The sequence below is a fragment of the Cebus imitator genome, unplaced genomic scaffold, assembly GCF_001604975.1.
Source record: "Cebus imitator isolate Cc_AM_T3 unplaced genomic scaffold, Cebus_imitator-1.0 Scaffold258, whole genome shotgun sequence".
Classification (NCBI taxonomy): Eukaryota; Metazoa; Chordata; class Mammalia; order Primates; family Cebidae; genus Cebus; species Cebus imitator.
Window position 1 is genome coordinate 642,192 of NW_016107573.1, and position 23,190 is coordinate 665,381.

A 23,190-nucleotide genomic window follows, 5' to 3' on the forward strand; every position below is an offset into this window, starting at 1 on the left:
CAAGTCATCATTTTCTCCTTGAGCAAACAAGGTCATCATAGCCCAAATGGAAAATGCACTCAACTAATTTCAGGAAACCTTTTTGTTTGTTAATGAACCATATAAGACCCAGAATGTCCAGAATTCTGGAGATGGCTTCCTGCTCCCTGCTTTTGTCCTTCTCTTTAAGGGATATCAGGAGATCCCAGGGCCTCTTCTCCATCCCTCCTCTAGGCTGTGCTAGACTCTTCCATTGGGATATCCTCCAATAGTGGTCCTTAAACTTGTAACATAATCAGAATACAAGATATGCAGTTAAATCTGCATATCTTGAATATGCAAATTCACAGATAATGTATTCATTATTTATACATTTGTAGTGTAAGTATGTCCCTAATATTGCATGGGAGATACTTCTACTTAAAAAAAAAAAAAAAAAAAGGAAGTATTGTTTGTCTGAAATTCAGATTTAACTGGGCATCCTGTATTTTTGTTTGCTAAATCTGCCAACCCTAATCAGAATCACCTGGAGGGCTTATTAAAACACAGATTGGCCAAGAGTAGTTACGCACACCTGTAGTTCCAGCACTTTGGGAGGCCAAAGGGGGAAGGTTGCTTGAGCTCAGAAGTTTGAGACCAGGCTGCGCAAGACCTCCTCTCTACTAAAAATCAGAAAAATTAGTCAGGCGTGGTGGCATGCACCTGCAGTCCCAGATACTTGGGAAGCTAAGGTGGGAGGATCTCTTGAGCCCAGGAGATCAAGGCTAAAGTGAGGTATGATCATGCCACTGTACTCCAACCTGGGCAACAGAGCAAGACACTGTCTCAAAAAAAAAAAAACCAGATTACTGGGCCCCGTGTCCTAGAGTTTGAGTTTCTGATTCAGAAGGTCTGGTTTGAGGCTGGAAATTTTGCATTTCTAACAAGAGTCCAGGTCTTGCTGACGCGGCTGCTCTGGGTACCAAAGTTTGAGAGCCCCATCCTGGGAGAATAACAAAGGGAGAGAAGAATGCTAATTTTTACAGTACTGCCTTTGGGCCAAGGGTTGGGCCATGTATTTCATTTGCTTTGTCTTATTTAATGTCCACTACAGTTCTGTGAGGTTGATATTATTCTCATCTTCATTTACAGATGAGATTAAAAATCAGAATATTGAAGTGACTTGCCCAAGGTCCCATAGCCAAAGGTGATGGAAGTCCCAGGTGTATAGGGAGAGGCTGTGACACACACTGACTTCCTGGTTTTTCCTGGGACATTCCCTTCTGAATGCCCCTGAAGGGGCACAGTGGGGTGAGACCCTCCTACCCATCCCACTGTAAACTCAGGATTGGCATGTGCTCATCTGCATCATGTTTTATTTCATATTCCTTCTTTACCTCCTCAGGAACTTGTCTCTAATCATAATTAGCGTCTCTCTTAGTAAGCTCTTTTCGCACAAAGGAAGTTTGAAAGGATTTAACCTTGGACCATTGCCATCTCAGGGATCACACTTCCTGGATTGGGACAGAAAATCAGATGGAGCTCCTATATTCAGAATATTTTATTTCTGACACTCTGGTAAATATTTAGACACAGGCTTTACTCCAGAGTCATCACAGTCTCTATTTACTCGGCCAACTCCTATGCCCATGGACAATGGTCATCTTTCACTCATTATCTTTATGAACCTCTCTCCTTGCCCAAAGAACGAAAGGGGCAGGAAATCAGGGAACCACTGACATTTTCCCACCAGTTTTTGGCACAAAAGACAGGTGAGGTCTTCTGTTGGCATTTAGAGGTCAACGAGGCTGAAAACCAATCCACCCTCCCATCAAGATGAGCACATCTTTGGAATCATCAGCAATTCAGGGTCACTTACTCAAAGCACCTGATCTAAATGTACCAACTTGGCCAGATGCAGTGGCTCACATTTGTAATTCCAGCAATTTGGGAGGCTAAGGAAGACAGATCACATGAGGCCAGGAGTTCAAGTCCAGCCTGGCCAACATGGTGAAACCCCATCTCTACTAAAAATGCAAAAAAGTTAGCCAGGAATGGTAGCACAAGCCTGTAATCCCAGATGCTGGGGAGGCTGAGGCAGGAGAGTGGCTTGAACATGGGAGGTGGAGATTGCCATGAGCCGAGATTGTACCACTGCACTCCAGCCTGGGTGACAGTAAGACTCTGTCTCAAATAAATAAATATATATACCATCTCTATCCCACGGTGGCCCCCTTTCAGCTTTTCAAATATCCCAAGCTTATTCCTACATCAGGGCCTTTGGCCATTCTGTTCCTTGCACTTGGGTTGCTCATCTCCCAATCTTTACATGGTTGTCTCCTTCTGACCGTTCAAGGCTCAAACTGAATGCTCAATCCACAGAAACGCCCTCTCTGAGCCTGTGTTGAATGAGAAAGACCCTTCTCCCTCCCACTCCACCTCACCTTTGACTCAAATACATTTTCTTCAGAACATAACTATTATCAATAATTTTACATGTATCTTGTAAGCATATGAGGGACACACACACACACGCACACACAGATATAAACCAGCACCCACACAGCATCTGGCACATAGTAGGTATCAACATGCAGTTGTGGGATGAAAGAATAACACTGCATAAATAGATGAATGATTCAATTCACAGCTTAAGGAGGAGAAGCTGGAGATGAAAAATAATTTTTTTTTTTGAGATGGACTCTTGCTCTGTTGCCCAAGCTGGAATGCAATGGCATAATCTCGGCTCACTGCAACCTCCATCTCCCAGGTTCAAGCGATTCTCCTGCCTCAGCCTCCCAAGTAGCTGGGATTACAGGCGCCTGCCACCACACCCAGCTAATTTTTATAATTTTAGTAGAGAAGGGGTTTTATCATGTTGGCCAGGTTGATCTCAAACTCTCAGCCTCAGGTGATCCGCTTACCTCGGCCTCCCAAAGTGCAGCTACCACGCCTGGCTGAGAAACAACTATAATGATGATAATAATGATAGCCATCCCTCAGACAGCATTAATTATATAGTGTCCTAAGAGATTTACATGTGCTAACTAATTTAATCCCAGATATATTTCTAATGAATAATCCAAAGAGTTTATTTTAGCTGATAGTTTCACCACCTGTCTACCTCTTCTGACTTCTACCAACTAGAAATATGGCTTACAATTTACTTTTTTCTTTTGCTGTCTACAGAAGCACTAATCTGTTAGAAAATTCTGGGAAGGCAGCCAGTTAGAAAGGAGAAGCCAGGAGCTTAGGTACTAACTAGATGACAGGGATTTGGTTACACATCAATCAATTGATGACCAGGAACACCAAGAATACATGGAGTGGTGAGTGGCTGTGTATTAATCAGAGCACTTCCTCAGAGGAGAGACTAAGCCATGAAGAATAGGAGGGAAATTGTTAAAAAAAAAAAAAAAAAAAAGAAACTTCCCAATGGGGAACTGCCAAGTTTTGCAAAACCTTGACTCAAACTGAGAAAACAAATGGCCTGAGAGTAATAAAACACAGCCACACCGAATTTTACCAAGAGGTCAAATGTGAGCTAAAATTGGTAACTCCGATTAGGGCTTGATTTTCCGGTTTTACTCCCATGAGCCTAAACAACAACAATTTTTCTCTGTGCATAAAAACAGAAATTTGGAGCACTGCTGGAGGCAGGCTTTGACTTAGACCCACCAGCCTCCTAACCTCTTGAATTCTTACCACTGTCTATATTGTGTGGCCCCTGTACCAGAGGCCAGAATATAGACTTATGTCTCAGGTGACACCAACAACAGGGACCAGCACGAGGGTCTGGGGACATGTCCCCCTCCTCCCTCTTTTCTCTTTAATTCAGCCCATATTTGTCAAGTGCCTACTTGCAGTGTAAGGCCTTGGTGTTGTGAGGCATTAAAAAAATTAAGAAAAGTGTAGGTTTAACTCTCATCACAGGGCACTGAGATAAATAAGAGCACATGCAGGTAAAAAGCAAGTAGAGCAGGAGGGAGGGCCAAATGGACCTGGGCCAGAAGAGGCAGGAATTGCTTTCCCCAGGCTTATGAAAAGTCAAGTACTTATCTTTCCTTCCAACTTCTTTCTGGAGTGCATCTCTGCCTCTCCCATGTCCAGTTGCCTGGTTCCTACTCTTCCTCTCCAATTCATGAGCTCCCACCCACGTCTTGGGACTACCAGGTTTTTCTAAGACACACTTTGGCCTCTCTAGTGGCATTATAAGTGGCTGGACTTTATCTGATCGTTAGGTTTTAGAAACATAAAGACAAAATCAGATATATTTTACTCAAGAGGACTTGAAAAGTTTGAGAACCTGCCCTCTTTCTTCAGGGAAAATTTTCATCAGGGTCTCTGGTCAGCCCTAAATGAAAGAATTTCTTGGTTTTCAAACCAATCTTTAGGCCACACCAATTGGCCTCATACATTTCCATCTCAAAAGACAAGGAGAAAGAGACCTGAATAACCAGAAGATCACAGGGAGTCTTGTTCTGTTCATATCTTTTGTAAACTTGGGCAACCTATGGGATTAATCATCATCTTCACTGTACTTACCTCACTAGATCATTGAGGATTCAATCAGATAAGTGATATGACAGTCCTTCAATGGGTTTCAGTTGAAAAGAAGAACAAGAGCTAAACCTGAGGGTTTAATGTGTGCCAGGCTCCGTTCTGATACTGTGTGTGTGTTTCCTCAAAACAATAAATCTGGCCCTTTACCTGTTTTTGTGAATAAAGTTTTATTGAAACACAGCCACATCCATTCATTTATGTATTTTCCATGAATGCTTTTGTGTTACAACTGCAGAGTGGAGTAGTTGTGACAGAGATTGCATAGCAGCAAAGTCAACAATATTTACTATCTGGCCCTTTACAGAAAAAGTTTGTCAACTGTTTTGTTGTTGTTGTTGTTGATGTTGTTGTTGTTGTTGAGTTTGGGGTTTTTGTTTTGTTTTGATTTTGAGACAGGGTCTCACTCTGTCCCTGAGGCTGGAAGGCAGTAGTGCAATCATGGCTCACTGCAGCCTTGTTCTTCCCAGATCAAGCAATCCTCCCACCTCAGCCTTCCAAGTAGCTAGGACTACAGGTGCACACCACCATGCCCAGCTAATCTTTCATTTTTCTATAGAGACAGGGTCTTGCTATGTCTACAGGCTGGTCTTAAACTCCTGGGCTCAAGCAGTCTTCCCACTTCTGCCTCCCAAAATGCCTGGATTACAGGTGTGAGTCACCATGCCTAGCTGAAACTTAGAATTTTAATCCTGGAAGAGCCTTTGAGATTCCTGATCTGACCATCTCCACATTAGAGAGGAGACTCAGACATTAATGAATTGCCCAATATCACAAAGCTGAGACAAGCCAAATCCTGTGGCTCCTTGTGCAGTTCCCACTCCCTGCCCTTTGGAATACTTCTTTCTGAATCTAAGGGAATGGCTGTCAAACAGTTGGTTCAGCTCTGTTGTACCATGCTGCTCCCATGGAACTGGCTCTGCCAGTAGTCCTGGTAGGTGTGATCAAACTCTCTTCAAAAACAAGAGTCTTTCACTGGGCCATGTATCTGGGGCCTCACTTCTCTGTGTAAGCTCTGCTGCCAGTAACCAAAGAGTGGGGAATTCCCCTTTAAAGCTCAGCCCCTGAGCTTCACAGCCTTTCTACCCTCACATCTCCCACATCCCCAAATAATCATCACATGTTACACAGGCAGCTGTGAGTGAAAGGTGCCAAACCCTGGTGCCACATAAAAAGGGAATCCTGGGCCACCAACCAGCCCACAATTATGTAAGGTAATTGGTTTCGTGTTACTCAGATGAGCTGCCTTGGCTTGCCTCAAGCATGACTCAGACTTCCAGGGGCCTCCCCACCTGGAACTCTACATAAGCTAACTCCTCTTGTATTTTCAACCCTGGAGTCCTTGCTCCTTCCCTCTGATCGTCCCTTGCTTCTATCCTCAAGCCAACAGACAAACTATTTTTCTCTCTGGGCCTCACTCAATTTTCAGGAACAGAGTCTATTTCCAGAGTTTCCAAATCTTCACCTGTTACAGGTCATAACCACTCCTTTCAAAGCCCCCTAAGCCCCAGGAATACCCAAAACCAGCCACTCCTCTGTCCAATATGTTTTCAGACTTTATGAGCTCAGATTTTCTCCTACTTTTCTTGTGGGTGACAAACCAAACCCTCGCTGCCTCAAGTATATCAACCCAGGTCAATACAAGTTGTTCCTTCCTAAAATCCCCAGGACTCTCTTCCAGAAGCTTCTCTGCTGCCCACTTCTCCTATGGCACAAAACTACTGGGATAAAGGCAGATGGAGGGGCAAAGGCCAAGAGAGATGTCAGCAATGGAGAGCCTCTGACCCCTGTGATGTGTTCCTTGGGTCAGCACATTTGAGAACTGATATTCTGGTCATGGATTTAAGGACCAATGATAGGCTTGAACAAACTTTGTATTTTATTTCAAAAGGAAATCTAGAAGCAACTTTTGATATGGTTTCAAATATTTTTTAACTTTGGAGGGAAAATGCTTAGATTCTTTCATGCTGTGTTTTCCTTTAATTCCTTCTTTCAGGTATGTATTGCTATGGTATTTTAAAATCATTTTAAATTTTAGAATGGAAATCACAATGCTTACTGTTCTTTTAAATTAGCAGTTTTCAAATTTTGCAAGTCAGCAGAACCATGTTTTCAAAGAAAATCTTAGCAGATTCCTCTTGTATAAAATAAATAAAAGTTGGGTTGCTGGGGTGTAGAGAAAGGAGAACAGTCCTAGAAGCACTTCTGCAGAGCCCCAGGGTTGTAGGGAAAATAGTTTAAAAACCATTACTTTAGAATGTAACCATACTTTATTTAATCTAAGACATGAACTATGGTAAGACATACCATGCAGCACAAGGAAAGAAAAACACTGCCACTCAATGCTGCTGATTGACCCAATTTCAGAGATGATAAAAGGTGGTCAATGTATAGCTATAATTGATTATTTGCAGTAGTATAAATATACAGATAAATCATGTGAATGTATTCACACAGTCAACCTGAAAGTTAAATTTAAGAGAATCAGCAGCAATAGCTTCAGATAAATGCTAGCTTCCATTCACTGAGCACTACTAAGTAATGTGCACCAGACAGATGGCAACTGTGGGAGTTGCCTCTGCACTCCTGGCCTTCCTTCCATTTCTTAATGTTTTCATTTATCGACCATTCAGTAGGCAGTGTTGAGTGCTATACATGCATTGTGTCATGTGATTCTGATACATGGGCAGGTTTAGAAGCTATTATTGTAATCTCATGAAACCTTAAATGGAAACTATGGCTGGAGGAAATAGAGTCAAAGGTCAGCCTCATCAAGGAATCAGTGATTTCTGCACAAAAGAAGAATGATGCCATGTTTCTCTGTTTCTTAGAAAAATCTGATACTGAGACATACATGCATAAGGAAAACACCCACAGGAAACTTTACGTAAACCACTGAACCCTACCTGCTTTGGGTGGGGCCAGTCCCTCTCATCAACAAACTCTCAACCCAGATCCAGACTGGGACACTATCAGGAAGAAAGAAATCATCTCTAGTTAAGATGTGATGTGTTCTCAGGCCTAGCCCAAAATGTGTATCTCCTTAGAGTGGTTCTGCTTCATGCCTCCTTATCTCATTGTCTTCTCCAAGACCCAGAAATTGGAAGCTGAGGTCTTATCCCCAATATATCAACTTTAAAATTTTTCATCTTAATTATAGCCAATGGATAGAAAAATTGTCTGTCTGAAAATAGAATGGTTTGTCTTAAAAGTAGTGAGTTTCCTATCTGGTAGAGTTGGGAGGTGAAAGTGGGGTTAGGTGTAAACTGAGGCTGGATGAGCATTTAGGAGGCCTGCTATAGGGGGCACAGAAGCATTACATGGGGTGAGAAGTGCACTGTTTTCAAAATAAATAAACTTTAAGGTCCTTTTCAGCTCTCTAATTCAGCAAATCTCAAGTCCACTGAAATTTTATGCCAACCTTAGATCTGAAATTCATTGACTGGCACTGTTCAGTAAAACTTTCTATAATGATAAAAATGTTCTAGATTTGCACTCTAGGTAGCTACTATCCACATGTGGCTATTGAGCACTTGAAATATGGCTATGTGACCGAGGAAAGAAATTCTTCGTTTTATCGAATTTTTTTTTTCTTTTTTGAGACGGAGTCTTGTCCTTTTGCCTAGGCTGGAGTGCAGTGGCGGCATCTTGGTTCACTGCAACCTCCACCTCCCGGGTTCAAATAATTCTCCTGCCTCAGCCTCCCAGGTAGCTGGGATTACAGGCACCTGCCACCACGACTGGCTAATTTTTGTATTTTTAGTAGAGATGGGGCTTCACCATGTTGGCCAGGCTGGTCTCGAACTCCTGACCTTGTGATCCACCTGCCTCCACCTCCCAAGGTGCTGGGATTACAGCCATGAGCCACTGTGCCCAGCCTGTTTGTCTAATTTTAATTTTAATTTAAACAGCTAAGATGGCTGGTGCCTACCATATTGGACAGCACAGCTCTAGGGAGACTATTTAGTCTTGACTTGAACTTTGGCATAAGGGCTACTTCTTTAATATTAGCTATACGTGGAACCTTAAAAACCAAAACAATACAGGAGTTTGAGACCAGCCTGCCAAACATGGTGAAACCCCGTCTCTACTAAAAACACAAAAATTAGCCAAGTGTGGTGGCAGATGCCTGTAATGCCAGCTACTAGGGAGGCTGAGGCAGGAGAATCACTTGACCCGGGAAGCAGAGGTTGCAGTGAGTGGAGATCATGCCATCACACTCAAGCCTAGATGACAAGAGTGAAACTCTGTCTCTAAAAAAGAAAAAATAAAAAAACAAAAAAAAAAAAAAAACAATAGAAAAAGAGAGTAGAATAGTGGTTGCCAGGAGCTGGGGCAGAAGAGGTTGGAAAGGGATGGGAAGATGTTGGTTAAAGAGTACAAGTTGCTGGGCGCAGTGGCTCAAGCCTGTAATCCCAGCACTTTGGGAGGCCGAGGCGGGTGGATCACAAGTTCAAGAGATCGAGACCATCCTGGTCAACATGGTGAAACCCCGTCTCTACTAAAAATACAAAACATTAGCTGGGCATGGTGGCGCGTGCCTGTAATCCTAGATACTCAGGAGGCTGAGGCAGGAGAATTGCCTGAGCCCAGGAGGCGGAGGTTGCGGTGAGCCGAGATCGCGCCATTGTACTCCAGCCTGGGTAATGAGTGAAACTCCGTCTCAAAAAAAAAGAGTACAAGTTTCAGGTAGGTTGATTAAGTTCTGGAGATCTATTGTACAGCCCCGTGACCATAGTTAGTAAGTTGTATACTTGAAAATTGCTAAGAAATTAGATCTTAAGGCTGAGTGTGGTGGCTCATGCCTGTAACCCCAACACTTTAGGAGGCCAAGGCAGGAGAATTACTTGAGCAGGAGTTTGAGATCAGCCTAGGCAACATAGCAAGACTCCATCTAAATTCCTTATAAAAAAAAAAAAAAAAAGAGAGATAAGGAAATGAGATCTTAAATGTTCTCATCATAAAAAATAAGTGCAGTATGTGAGGTGATAGATATATTAATCATTGCACAATGTATATGTACATCAAAATATCCCATTGTACACTGTAAATACATACAAATTTTAGTTGTCAAAAATTAAATTTTTTTAAAAATAGAAGTAACTTCAGGGATAACCTAAGAGCAACTGGAAAGATGCCAGTTATTTAAAAATTCATCCCAAAATAGCTGATCAAAGTCCAACTGCAGGATGTGGCATGATTTCCTTGTAAGTTCTCTTTGGCTGTACTTATCCAACAGTGGCATTTTTACATTCTTGCGTCCTTCAAACAGCTCACAGCTGTCGCTCCCTTCTCATTGTATGCATTTTTCATCAACTTCTGCTTTCACCAGCCAGTCTTACTTATATCTTAAGCCCAAGAAATTGCACAGTTTGGCCAATGTGTTCAACCAGTCACTTAAGTGAGAACTCTGAATCAAAATGGTCATGGGGCTGAATTGATAAACTGGCCAGAGCCCTGTGATATGATAGAAGGAACTTTCTGGTTTCTCTTTCACCCATGCACTTGTTCTTTGATTGGGATAGTTTCACCCATGTACAAAATACAAAATCCAATGAGAGAGGAATCCTCATCTAGTGGAAAACTGTAATTGGAAACAGCAGGGGGTGCCTCATTCATCCATTCGGTGAGTATTTATCAAGAAGCTCCACGTATCAAGCATTGTGGTTAGGCTCTGAGGTAGGACATAAAACCTCTTTTCCATGTGACTTAAAGTAGAAACAAGGTAGCAAAAGAGCCACTATTTATTGAGTTCCACCCTCCCCCAAATATAAGAGGTGTCCACTTTTCATAACATTCCTGGAAGGTAAATGTTATCATCCCCATTTTATAGATACAGAAATGGACACTTGGAATTGCCCAAGATTACCTTGGTCTGTGTACTCTTTTCTCTGACCACCTACCTTGTGCAGTCTCATCCTTTATTTATTCCTTGAAGGACTCTAAGGGTAATTTATTTAAAGGTGATTCCCTTACTACAAGAGATTAAGGGTTCCCCAGAGACCTGATGAACATGAGGCTCACTGTCAAGAATTTTGTTTGGATCCTTGAATCCTAGAATCACCACTACCCAAAGCTAAGAAGAAAATGAGTTCCTAAAGGGAGTATCAGTTAAACAGTTATGGAAATAGTATTTCAGAGAAAACTTACCGGCCACCACACCATACTTCGGCCTGCAAGGAAGAAGCCTCCAACAGTCCCACGATTGGTGGAAAACATAGCCTGAGGATGGAAGGGTCAAAAATGTAATAGAAAACTAGAAGAGTGGCCTTGCCAGCCAAAAGGACATACTTTCCCATATGTGCACCCTCTTCTACCCACTCTATTGTCTGAAACACACATTGCTTCTTCCCTGCAGCCTCAAAAGACTCAGATGAAGGAGCCAGGAACCTATATTTGACAGACAAGGAAACTGAGGCTCAGAAGGTATATATAGCTTGCTCTAGGGGTAGCTTGAAATTAGCTTCCAGTATGGCTTCCGGCAAGTCGCTCCACCTGGATCTGCTTGCTTGTCTGTTAAACAGGGAGAAATTGACCTTCTATGCCTTTCTTACAAGCATATTGAGGTGCTAATGAATGTTATATTTATGTTAGCCTTTATTACAGGTACATGATGGCATGTGCCTATAATCCCAGCTACTCAGGAGGCTGAGATGGGAGAATCATTTGAGTCCAGGAATTCAAGACCAGCCTGGGCAACATAGCAACACCCATCTCAAAAGAAAAAAAGAAAAAGAAATATCATACTTTTTAAAAGTACGATATGGGATGTGAATTATATCTTTGTTACCAGAAAAGTGAAAAAATGCTCTAAGAATGCAAGGCGTTTGTACTAAATACTACATAAAAGACCAGACAAATTCAAGTCTTTCCTCTCTGAGGGTAGAGGTAGCAGGTTGCTGGAATCACAGAGTTTCACTCCGTCATCCATGCTGGAGTGCAGTGGCACAATCTCCGCCCACTTCAACCTCCGCCTCCCAGGTTCAATCCATTCTCCTGCCTCAGCCTCCTGAGTAGCTGGGACTATGGGCATGTGCCACCACGCCCAGCTAATATTTGTATTTTTATTTTATTTATTTATTTATGAGACGGAGTCTCACTCTGTCGTCCAGGCTGGAGTGCAGTGGTGCAATCTCGACTGACTGCAACCTCTGCCTCCCAGGTTCAAGTGATCCTTCCGCCTCAGCCTCCCGAATAACTGGGACTATAGGCGTGTGCCACCACACCCAGCTAAATTTTGTATTTTTAATAGAGACAGGTTTTCACCATGTTGGCCTGGCTGGACTCAAACTCCTGACCTCAAGTGATCTGCCCACCGTAGCCTCCCAAAGTACTGGGATTACAGGAGTGAGCCACTGCACTCGGCCAATACATTATGACTGCTGTGTTAGTATAGATGAAGGAGAGGATTCTGTCAGGGTACCAGAAAAGGCTTACAGAGCGGAAAGCATTTCAGCAAATCTTGAAGAAAGAATGGAGTTTTATTAGTCAGAGAAAAGAGGGAGGAATGTTGTAACATTTCAGAGACAGCAGATCTAGAGGTGGAACTTCACCCAGCGTAAAGAAGGAGGGAAAGGTGAAGAGTGTTGGCTGAGATATTTGAATGGAGAGAGTGGTGAGGAGTGGGGCAGAACACACACTCTCAAACGCCAGGCTAAAAAGAGATGCCAGATGTAGGTGATGGGGAGGAAGGCAGCAAATCACACTACCACGTGTGTACCTATGCAACAATCTTGCATGTTCTTCACATGTACCCCAAAACCTAAAATGCAATAAAATAAATAAATGGGAAAAAAAAAAGTGCAAACTTTATTGCATAGGCAGTAGGGAGCCACTGAGGGCCCATGAGGAGAAAAATGAGATCTATCTTCAATACACGATGACCAGCTCCTCCCACAGACTCCCTTGGGATGTTGCCTCCAAGCTTTCAGATTATTTCTGGTCCAGCACAGGCCCAGGGCCAGTCCTCCAGCAGAAAATGGGGTCAGTGCCTCTGTTTCTGGCCCCTGGCTATCTTCCCTCCAGCAGACACTTGCTAACCTCTCTGAAAATGTTAATAGTTGATGGTGACTTAACCCTGTCAGAGATGTCTGCATTTTTTTTCCAAGACGGAGTCTCACTCTGTTGCCCAGGCTGGAGTGCAGTGGCACGATGTCAGCTCACTGCAATCCCCATCTCCTGGGTTCAAGCGATTCTCATGCCTCAGCCTCCCAAGTAGCTGGGACTACAGGCACACGCCACTATGCCTGGCTAATTTTTGTATTTTTTTGTAGAGACAGGGTTTTGCCATGTTGCCCAGGCTGATCTTGAACTCCTGATCTCAGCTGATCTGCCTGCCTCAGCCTCCCAAAGTGCTTGAATTACAGACATGAGCCACCGCACACAACCAATGTCTACATTTTCAAAGGTGACCGCTGTGGCTAAAAAGCATCACTATTCCAAAGGAAGTAACCCTTGCTTAGACACTTGTAATTTACTCATCAAACATGCCCGAGACAGGTAACATATTGTTAGGGGCTCAGATTGCAACGATGTATTGAACTTAGTCCTTTAGGAAGGGCCACTAATGTGTCCCATCAGTCAACATAAATTTGTTGAGCACCCCTGCGTGCTAGGCAGTACCCAGGAGAGCATGGCTTGGGTCTTTCTGGACTCCTGCCAGGGTCCCTCCTCCCACAGGACATACTGTGAAGTCCTCTGTAGCAGTTTTCCTAGAAATAGCAAGAGACTGAAGGATCAGAAAAGGTAGCTAAGGACCAAAAAAGAAACAAATCCCAAGGACTTGAGCTGTAGCAGTTGACCAAGGTAAGCCATTCTGAAGGTCATTGTGAAGTTGAAGAAGATTGACATCCCCAGTTGGTCTCAGAAATGAGGAGCTTAGAGGAAGAACGTGAGGGCAGGGACTAGAATGGGGAGCTGAAATAATTCAGGAAAGATGTTGGGGATGAATAAAAGGTGAAGAAAGGTATGTGTGCACCACATCTTTTCTTCTCTGGAATTTTCATCCCCTCATCTATGCAAGCCCAAACCCTACCTATTCATCCTTCAAAGCTCCTCAAAATCTACTTCCTCCTATACTCCCCCATGGAAATTTCCTCCTTCCCTACAGCCTCCTCTCTTTATCAAATGAAAATAATTTCTACCTCCTCAGATGACTTCACTTATGCCTTGTTCACAGCCATTACAATTTTTTTTTTACTTTGTGTTAACATATTACAAATTTTCAATTTCCCATAATGCTTTTGGTATAATGCTTTGTGCATAGAAAATCATTGTTCTGTGAGCACAAGATGCTCAAAGGAAAACTCTGAAGTTTTAGACACCACTTCGTAAACCACAGTGTTACATTCACCTGTTCAGCTTACAACTAGAAGAGAATGAACTCACAACTGCAAGCTGCAGGGGCAAAGGAAGGACAGTTACTGAACCACAATATTTTGGTTTGGGGTTTGCTTGGGTTCTATCCCCATGGAGGAAAAATATCACTGGGCAGAAAGAAAGAACTTTAGGCCTCTTTCCAGATGAGGAACAACTTAAGAAACTGAGGACATTGGGCTTGGTGAAGAGAAGCCTCAAGTGTGACCTACTGTTTTCTGAAATGTAAAGTGGGATAGACATGATGCTTGGTGTGGCCCTCATAGGACACAACCAGACAAAATGGGAGAAGCTCCAGGACATCCAGTCTGAGTCCAGAACCAAAAGGAATATCCTCTCTGTCAGAGCTGTCCAGAGACGGAAATAAAGCCATTTGGGAGAGTTTCTACTGGAAGTATTCAAGTGAAGACTGTTGACAACTAGTCAAGATGATTTTGTCAAATGATCTAAAGAAAAGCATCAAATCTAAAAAAAAAAAAAGAGCAAAGGAATTCAGCACCACCAGGATACTGTCGCAACAATGCGATGGTAATAAGAACCATGGAGAGAGTATTCCCAGAAAGGCAAGTGTCTTGGAGATTGGGAAAGGTAGAATAGTGGAAAGGGCATTGGCTTTGGCATCCTAAGATCTTGGTTCTTGTCCCAGCTCTGGGACCAATTCATCTGAATGACCTCTGGTCACCCTCTCTGATCTTCATCTATAAAACAGAAAGTTTGGGCTCCCTCAAGGGCCATTCTGACTCGATCATTCAATGATGCCATCAGTTCAAATGACTGCATAAGACAGGGGCCAGTAAATTTTTATTCTTTAAAGAAAAAGGGCCCGATGGTAAATATTGAGGCTTTGCGGGATACACAGGGTCTATGCTGAAAATTCTTCATATTTTGTTTTGTTATTTTTTTCATAACCTTTAGAGGTGTAAAAACCATTCTTGGCTAATGGACCATATAAAAACAGACTGTGAGACAGATTTGGCCCATGGGCCATGGTTTAACAACCCCTGGCTTGAGGGGATTTCAGGATAGCTTGATGAAATCTTCTAGCAAGAATAAGGTCAGAAATGCATCTTTTTTTTTTTTTTTTTTTTTTTTTTTGAGACGGAGTTTTGCTCTTGTTACCCAGGCTGGAGTGCAATGGCGCGATCTCGGCTCACCGCAACCTCCGCCTCCCGGGTTCAGGCAATTCTCCTGCCTCAGCCTCCTGAGTAGCTGGGATTACAGGCACGTGCCACCATGCCCAGCTAATTTTTTGTAGTTTTAGTAGAGACGGGGTTTCACCATGTTGACCAGGATGGTCTCGATCTCTTGACCTCGTGATCCACCTGCCTCGGCCTCCCAAAGTGCTGGGATTACAGGCTTGAGCCACCACGCCCGGCCCAGAAATGCATCTTAAAAGGAAGTAAAATCCCCTAAGAAACAAACTGATAGGTGATGAAAGAAAGTGGAAATTAACACCCAAGAAGTAATAAGCCAAAGCCTAAATATGATTGGAGGAGACAGAGTTGTAAAAGAACAAAACAGAACCAAATAATTTTGAAAGAGATGGAGAAGGTAAGACAGAGAGACATTGACTGTGTGGGTCTTTTCTAAGTTGAAGAAACACAGTGAGCCTGGACCATTTTATCTGCCATCCCAGAGATCATGCAGGAGTCAGAATGCCCATTCCTGAATCAAACCGCTCTTGACACTTCAATAGCAAAAAGAGGAGGATAAACTGGAAGAAATCCAAAGCATTAAATGACCAGGGTCCAGAGGCAGTGTCTAATGGGGGAAGATTAAACATAGACAAATACTAAGCAGGCTATTAAGCAGCATTTAGCAGGACAAGTGATACTGATTCACAGATACTTGAAACATGTAAACACCATTTAAAAAGTATAAACACCTACAGGACTGGCAGGGTTGAAATGAGATTGATTAACAGAACTGAGATTATCAGAGATTGTCTGGGAAACAGGCAGTACTTATGCCAGCAGATGATGGGCTCACACCTTGGCTCCAGCACTTATAAGCTGGGGTGGGGTGGGAGGAGGAAGTCAGTCACAGTGGCAGAGTGCCTGGTACCGTAAAAAATCAGGAGTCAAGAGATCTGAGTTACAGGAACAATTCTGTCTATTGCAACCTTAGGCAAATCACAACCACATGAAGCTTCAATTTCCTCATCTGTAAAACAGGGATTAGCATTCTGGCCCTCCCCTTGTGGCTTTTGTGAAAATATACTACCCACTTGACCACTGCTGCCCATTTTACTTAAAAGGACAAATATTGTTCAGAGCCCAGATCATACCGTGGAGGGCAAATGACAACAATATTTTTGTTTAATCCTAGAGTCCATAAACAGCTTTCATATTCACCTCTGCATATTCTCACCACAACCCTGGGGAGTCATAAGAATAGATAAGCGTGTAGCGTGTACCTATTTTACAATTGAGTAAACTGAGGCTGAGGGAAGTTACCCAGTGTTGCACAATTTGAATCATGTGAAAGTCAGTAGTAAACTTGAGTATTCTGGCTCCTAGTTGGTCAGTTTCCACTATGTCTGAGAAACTGAGAGTATTGAGGAAGAGTCAGCCATACTGACTCCATGTGACATTTAGGAGGCATTCTGCCACACCTTGTTTCTACAACTCCTTGGGGAAAACAAAAACAAAAACAAAAAAAACCACTTACTTTTACACCTGAAAAAACTCTGTGTCCACAGAAGGGTTAATGCCTACCTTCCTCTCCTGTAAGTCAAGAGTTCAACACAATCACCTGCTGGCACAGCAGCCTCCTTGGGCTTGTCACCTCCACCCACACGACAATCCATGAGAGTGGCTGGAACATCTCCACACTTTTTTTAAACAATTTTTTATAATATTTCTATTTTTGTAGAGACAGAGTCTCACTATGTTGCCTAGGCTGATCTCCAACTCCTGGACTCAGGCAATCCTCCCACCTTGGCCTCCCAAAATGCTAGGATTACAGGTGTGAGCCACCACACTCGGCCCTGCACACTTTTAAAACATCTCCTTTTCTAGTTGTTGGGTGTGCCAGAGTCTGTCATAAGTGAAATTTCCATTTCAGGTGACTGAGAACAAGTTTCTCTGGTTTGGTGTGTCCCCAGAGTCCCAAAGGGAGACATACACACTTCCCTCTCCCCAGTGCCAGGTCACCCCCAGGTCTTCCTCCTCCTCCTCCTATTCCACACATCTTTCTCATCTGTAACTTGCTCCAGCCCCTGGGATCCTCATGCACAAGGGCTCTGGGTTAGTTTCTCCCAGGAGGGAGCATGGGTCAGCATCCTGCTCTCTGCCACCTCAGCATCCCCCACTCTGGGGCTGGCAGAGGCTGTGGCTTTCCCGCTCAACACTGTTTCTTTCCCATCTGAAACTGGATGACTAAGAGGTAGGATAGTAGTCACCTGCTAAAGGCTTATCTCCCAAGCCCCGGAGCCCTCCCTGCAACTCCAAGGGGCCCCTTCCCTGCCCCTTACACTGTCCAGCTATCTCTTCAATCCCCCACCTTCCTTCTCTGCCCACAGACCCAGGTATCCTCTTTGGTCATTCCTAGAACAGGCTGCCCTGGGCACCCTTCTCACTTCTGCTCATTCTTGCTTGCCCTCCTTCCTTCACACCATGCCCCTGAGTGCTTCTAAAGCCCTTCCAAGTCATTTCCACTCCCTGACACTTAAGCCTGCTGCCCCTTGCAGCTCAGAGAGGACATCGATCCTCCGTGTGCCCCCGCCCAGCCTGCCCCTTCAGTCTGCGTCCCAGGACCCGCTACGTACCCACAGTCCGACAGCCATCACCACTATGAAGTAGATGACGATGACAGAGATGTCGGCTGCATTGCGAATGAGCTCGTGGGCCTCAACAGGCCGGGTGACAGCGGTCGCGGTGGCAGGGCTCCAGGTACTACTGTCCATGGCGGTGGCGTCGCGTACCTCCCTCTAACCGAGGTGGCTAGCTCTTTATATGGCCTCCTGGTTAATGATCAGCACCGGGGGAGGGGACCCGCGATGTTGAGGGAGCAGGGCAGTAGCACCCAGCCCCTGCAATGCCTTGCAGCTGGCTGTACCGTCGAAAAGCAGCTCTGGGCGTGGAGCCCAGAAAGGAGCAGCGGGCTGAGCTGTTGGCTGGGGCGGCAGCCGAGCAGGTAAGAACTGTCCGGTGAACCAGGAGGGGCGGGCCAGGGGGTGGTGCCTGCCTGGCACAAAGGCCCACTGTGCTCCTGCAGCAGGCACCAGCAGTGCCACCACACCTGGCCTTGCCAGAACTGGAACGGCTCCATTGAGGAAACAGGCCACTTGGGGCCAGGGGTCTAGAGGCTGTGGGTCACCTGCCACCTGCCCTTGGACCAGTCCCAGGCCCTGGCTTGTCTGCCTGTAAAATGGGTGCAGGACTCTTCTGAAGAATCAGTCAAGTCTTGTTCTCCCTGGAGAACATTCTTGGGAGGACAGAGAGTTGCTGGGTGTTGCTGGAAAAAAATCAGCACAATCCTAATCTCTTGGCCACAAGGACAGCCACCCACCCACCCACATTCCTGACTCCCCCTCCACAGCTTGCAGCCCCCAGGACCACTGTTATCCCCACCGTAAAGAGGAAGAAACTGAGACTGGGAGAAGGGATCTCCCTGGGAGCTATTTCTTTGCCCTGTCCCTCTCCCAGTAATGATGCAGGGCCCTTCAGAGGCAGTAGAAAAGAAGATACTAGAGAATCCTTTCCAAGGAGTTCATCAAACCCTGACCTTCCTGGGCACTCAGCTCACCCATCTGGAAACACATGTCTAAACCACAAGCCAGGGCTCAGAACAGTGATGATCAAGAGAGGAGGCATGACTTGCCCAAGGTCACACAGTGATCCAGCAGCAGAGCTGGCCCTGCAGCCCATGCCAAGGTTAAGAGGGAGGGTTGTGGGATGCTCTCAGGGTCTGGCTCTAGGGGCCACAGAGCATCCAAAAGTGGCTGTTCCCTAAGTGGGGGGGGGTCTTGCTCTGATAGGGAGGTACAGGGAGGCGGAGGACCACAGAAACCCTGCCAGGGCTCTGCTCTGCCTTGGGCCCTCCCTGCCCAATGCTAGACAACCACCCACTGCCCAAATGTGAGCATCCTGTTCCCTTGCACTCAATGTCTCAGAGGTCTGCTTCTACTCCTTCCTTATCAGCACCTGTTCTTCCCATTAAAGCTGCAGACAAAGAATCATTATTTAGTCAACACCCCCTCAGGTGTTCCCCATTTCCCCCACACATCCCACAGGACTACAAACTATATAAGGCTATGTCCTGGGCCCAGCATAATGACTGCCCAGAGGAAGCAGGAATTCTTCTGAGGAATCTGGAAGTTGGGGCCCTCTGCTGTGGATGCTTCCCAAGACTCAGAGCTCAGGTAAGGTGGTAGTGAGGAACATTCCAGGAGATGACAAGTATAGGGGGTAGGGAAGGGGTTATAATATTCAGGGATGGACTAGCTGTGGCTACAAATAAACATATATAAAAGCATGTCACCTCTAAGAAACTCCCTACCACAGTCATTTCCCAGGCTGCAGCTTGGGGCAACTCTCCTTTTGCCTGTGTTCATTCGTTCCTGCATTTAGCAAAGTTTGAGCAGGGACCTGAAAGAAAAAGAGGAATAGGCCAGGTAAGGTGGGAGCGAGGGACATTCCAGGAGATGATAAGTATAGAGGGTAGGGAAGGGGTGACAATATTTAGAGAGGGACTAGCTGTGGCTACAAATAAACATATATAAAAAGCATGCCACCTCTAAGAAACTCCCTACCACAGTCATTACTCAGCTGCAGCTTGGAGCAACTCACCTTTTGCCTGTGTTCATTCATTCCTGCATTCAGCAAAGTTTTTTCACCAGGATGTATCCCAGGAAGAGTCCCCGCCCTTAGGAAGCTTCTGTTCTAGTCTGGAAGTGAATCTACCCACAGGAAAAGCCCAGCCCTGAACCCAGGTGCAGGTGCAGGCCACGACAAGTTCCAAAAGTACAAGACATAGAAAGTGAAGTGAGCAGGAGAGAGAACTAGAAGTGCTAAAGGACTTCAAAGGAGGGACAGAGCCATTCTTTGATCTTTTTAGGAGAGCCAAACATAAAAGGGCCCAGAAACAAAAGGCTGGTGCCCAGGTAGAGGCCAGAAAAATGCATGCATTCATTCATTCCTGCAACAAAAGAGCAGCTTCTATGTGCCAGGTCATGTGTGCTGACCCTGGAATACAGCTATGAAAAGATTCACATAGCTCTTGCCCTCACAGGGCTTCCTGACCAATGGCAGAGATAGATCAACACCAAAGATGAGACAACTACCTGTCAAATTACCATTGTGATACATGCTTTGAAGGAGAAATACTAATACCCCAAATGCCTAGCAAGGAGTTTGACTTGGGGATGAGGTAAGGTTAGAATAAGATCTGTGAAAGCTCTGGTTTGAGCAGGTACCTGAAAGAAAAGGAGAAATAGGCCAGGTAAGGTGAGAGTGAGGGACATTCCAGGAGATGACAAGTATAGTGGGTAGGGAAGGGGTTACAATATTTAGGGAGGGACTAGCTGTGGCTACAAATAAACATATATAAAAAGCATGTCACCTCTAAGAAACTCCCTACCATAGTCATTCCCCAGGCTGCCTGAGGCCCTTTTGACATCTCTCTTCCTCATTGGTCTCTTCTAAAGGGACACTTTAAACCTGATTTCTCCTGAATGGATGCTTCTAAGAGAACACAGTGTGATGCACCACCTATTCCCATGCAGCTGGCCTGAGCTGCTGGGTCACTGCTCACTGGTAGGATCCCACTGGACTCTCTCTTGCCCTCACTGGTGCCAACCAAAAGCAGGATCTGGTCACTAAAAGGGAAATGGTGAGCAGAACTCCAAAGAAAGAAGAAACCCAGCCCGACACTCAGGTCATAGGAAAGATGAGGCTGATAAGGAAAGACAAGCCTGAGGGCAGGAAGCAGCCCCCTCCCCATCCAAGTACACATAGGTTTACAATCAGTGGTCAGATGAGGGTTCCACATTTAAAAAGACAGAAGCCCACAGAGCCACAGCCATACCTGACTGTCCGAAGAAGAACAAATATTCAAATGACTCTGAGGTCACTTGTGTCTACAGATGGCAGGGAGAACCCAACATTGTGGAGGGTAAGGACCCATTACTAAGTAGGAACTGTCCTGTCTCCTCTTCCTCGCTCCACACTCCTCTCATCTGCCCAGGACCCCTGGGGGTCCCACCTCTCCTACCAGCCTGAGAGCTTCTCCCTAGAAGGCCCCAAAGACACATTGCCCACCTCTCACTGGCTAAACTGTGCTTTTTGGCAAAGGATCCCACAGTAGAATGACCAGTTCCTGAACTCTTGTCACACAAAGAAATCAACAGCCTAGCTACAGAGGCTGTGAGTTTGAGGAAGTAAGGGCTGAAGAGAGAACCCACATGGCTAGTTTGATTCTCAACTCAGCTACCAACAAGCAGTAGATGACTGACAATTCACTTACCATTTGTGACCCTCCCTTTGAACATCTGTAATACAGCATTGACAGCAGTGACTCTCTCAAATGATGGGTGTGAAGGGGCCTCATTGACAGTGAGACACCAGCAAAGATGAGAGATGAAGAGAGCTGCTATAATTTTTTCTCCTTTCCCTTTTTCTCATTGGGAGTTCAGATGTGGAAAGCCCAGGGAAGCAGGCTATTGATTAGCATATAGTCATGTGTCACTTAACAACAGGATATGCTTTGAGAAATGAGTTATAGGAAATTTCACCCTTGTGGGAACATCTTAGAGTGTCTTTACACAAACCTATATGGGATAGACTATACATCTAGGCTGTATGGTCTAGCCTGTTGCTCCTGGGCTACAAACCTATACAGTATGTTACTGTAGTAAATACTGTAGGCAACTATAACACAATGATAAGGGTTTGTGTATCTAAACACAGAAAAGGAATGGTAAAAATACAGTATAAAAGATAAAAAATTGAGCCAGGATCAGTGGCTCACACCTGTAATCCCAACACTTTGGGAGGCCAAGGTGGGAGGATTGCTTGAGCCCAGGAGTTTAAGACTAACGTGGGCAACACAGAGAAACCCCGTCTCTACAAAAGAAGGAAAGAGTGATGGTGAGGAAGGGGAGGGANACGTGGGCAACACAGAGAAACCCCGTCTCTACAAAAGAAGGAAAGAGTGATGGTGAGGAAGGGGAGGGAAGGGAAGGGGAGGGAAGGGGAGGGGAGGGGAGGGGAGGGAAGGGAAGGGGAGGGAGGGAGTAAATTAGAGAGAAAGAAGGAAAGGAAAGAAAGAAAGGAAGGGAAGGAGGAAGGGAAGGGAGGGAACTAAATGGCATGGTGGTGTGCACCTGTAGTCCCAGCTACTAGAAGAACTAAGGCAGGAGGATTTCTTGAGCCTGGGAGGCTGAGGCCGCCATGAACCATGATCACATCACCTCACTTCAGCCTGGGCAACAAAGCAAGACCCTGTATCAAAAAAAAAAAGATACAAATGATACACTTGTATAGGGCACTGACCATGAAGGGAGCTTGTAGGACTGGAAGCTGCTCTGGGTGGGTCAGTGAGTGAATGTGAAGGTCTAAGACATTGTGCACTCCTGTAGACTTTACAAATACTGGACACTTAGGTTCACTAAATATATCTTTAAAATACTTTTCCTTCTTCAATAATAAATTAAACTTAACTTACTATAACTCTTAACTGTACAAACCTTTAACTTTTTGACTCTTTTGCAATAAGTTAGCTTAAAACACAAACACATTGTACAGCTGTACAAAAATATTTTCTTTATATCCTTATCCTATAAGCTTTTTTATATTAACTTTTTTTTATATTTTCAACTTTTTTGTTAAAAACTAAGATACAAACACAAACATTACCCTTGGTCTACCCAAGGTCAGGATCACCTCCACATCTTGCCCCACTGAAAGGTCTTCAGGAGCAATAACACACAAGGAGCTGTCATCTCCTGTGATAACAATGCTTTCTTCTGAAATACCTCCTGATGGACCTACCTGAGGCTGTTTTACAGTTAACTATTTTTTTATAAGTGGGGTATACTATAAAATAATAATAAAAAATAGTAAATACATAAATCAGTAACATAGTCATTGGTTAACATTATCAATGTTATATACTATAAATAATTGTATGTGTTATATTTTTTAATATGCAAATGTACTTTTTTGATTTTTATTTCCATAGGTTTTTGGGGAACAGGTGGTATTTGGTTACATCAGTAAGTTCTTTATTGGTGATTTGTGAGATTTTGGTACACCCATCACCCAAGCAGTATACACTGAACCCAATTTGCAGTCT

At 44.5% G+C, this 23,190-nt stretch overlaps 1 protein-coding gene across 1 annotated transcript in view; it reads right to left on the reverse strand.

Annotated features, from left to right (window-relative positions):
* The window catches only part of SLC5A1 (solute carrier family 5 member 1), a 69,997-nt gene extending 51,953 nt beyond the window's left edge, over positions 1 to 18,044 (reverse strand). The window contains exons 1-2 of the mRNA XM_017499500.2: positions 17,663 to 18,044; positions 10,669 to 10,740 (exon numbers count right to left, since the gene is read on the reverse strand). Coding sequence (XP_017354989.1) covers positions 10,669 to 10,740; positions 17,663 to 17,800 — 210 coding nt within the window. The 5' untranslated portion in view covers positions 17,801 to 18,044. The remainder of the gene's footprint in view (positions 1 to 10,668; positions 10,741 to 17,662) is intronic.
* Between the last annotated feature and the right edge of the window lie 5,146 nt (positions 18,045 to 23,190).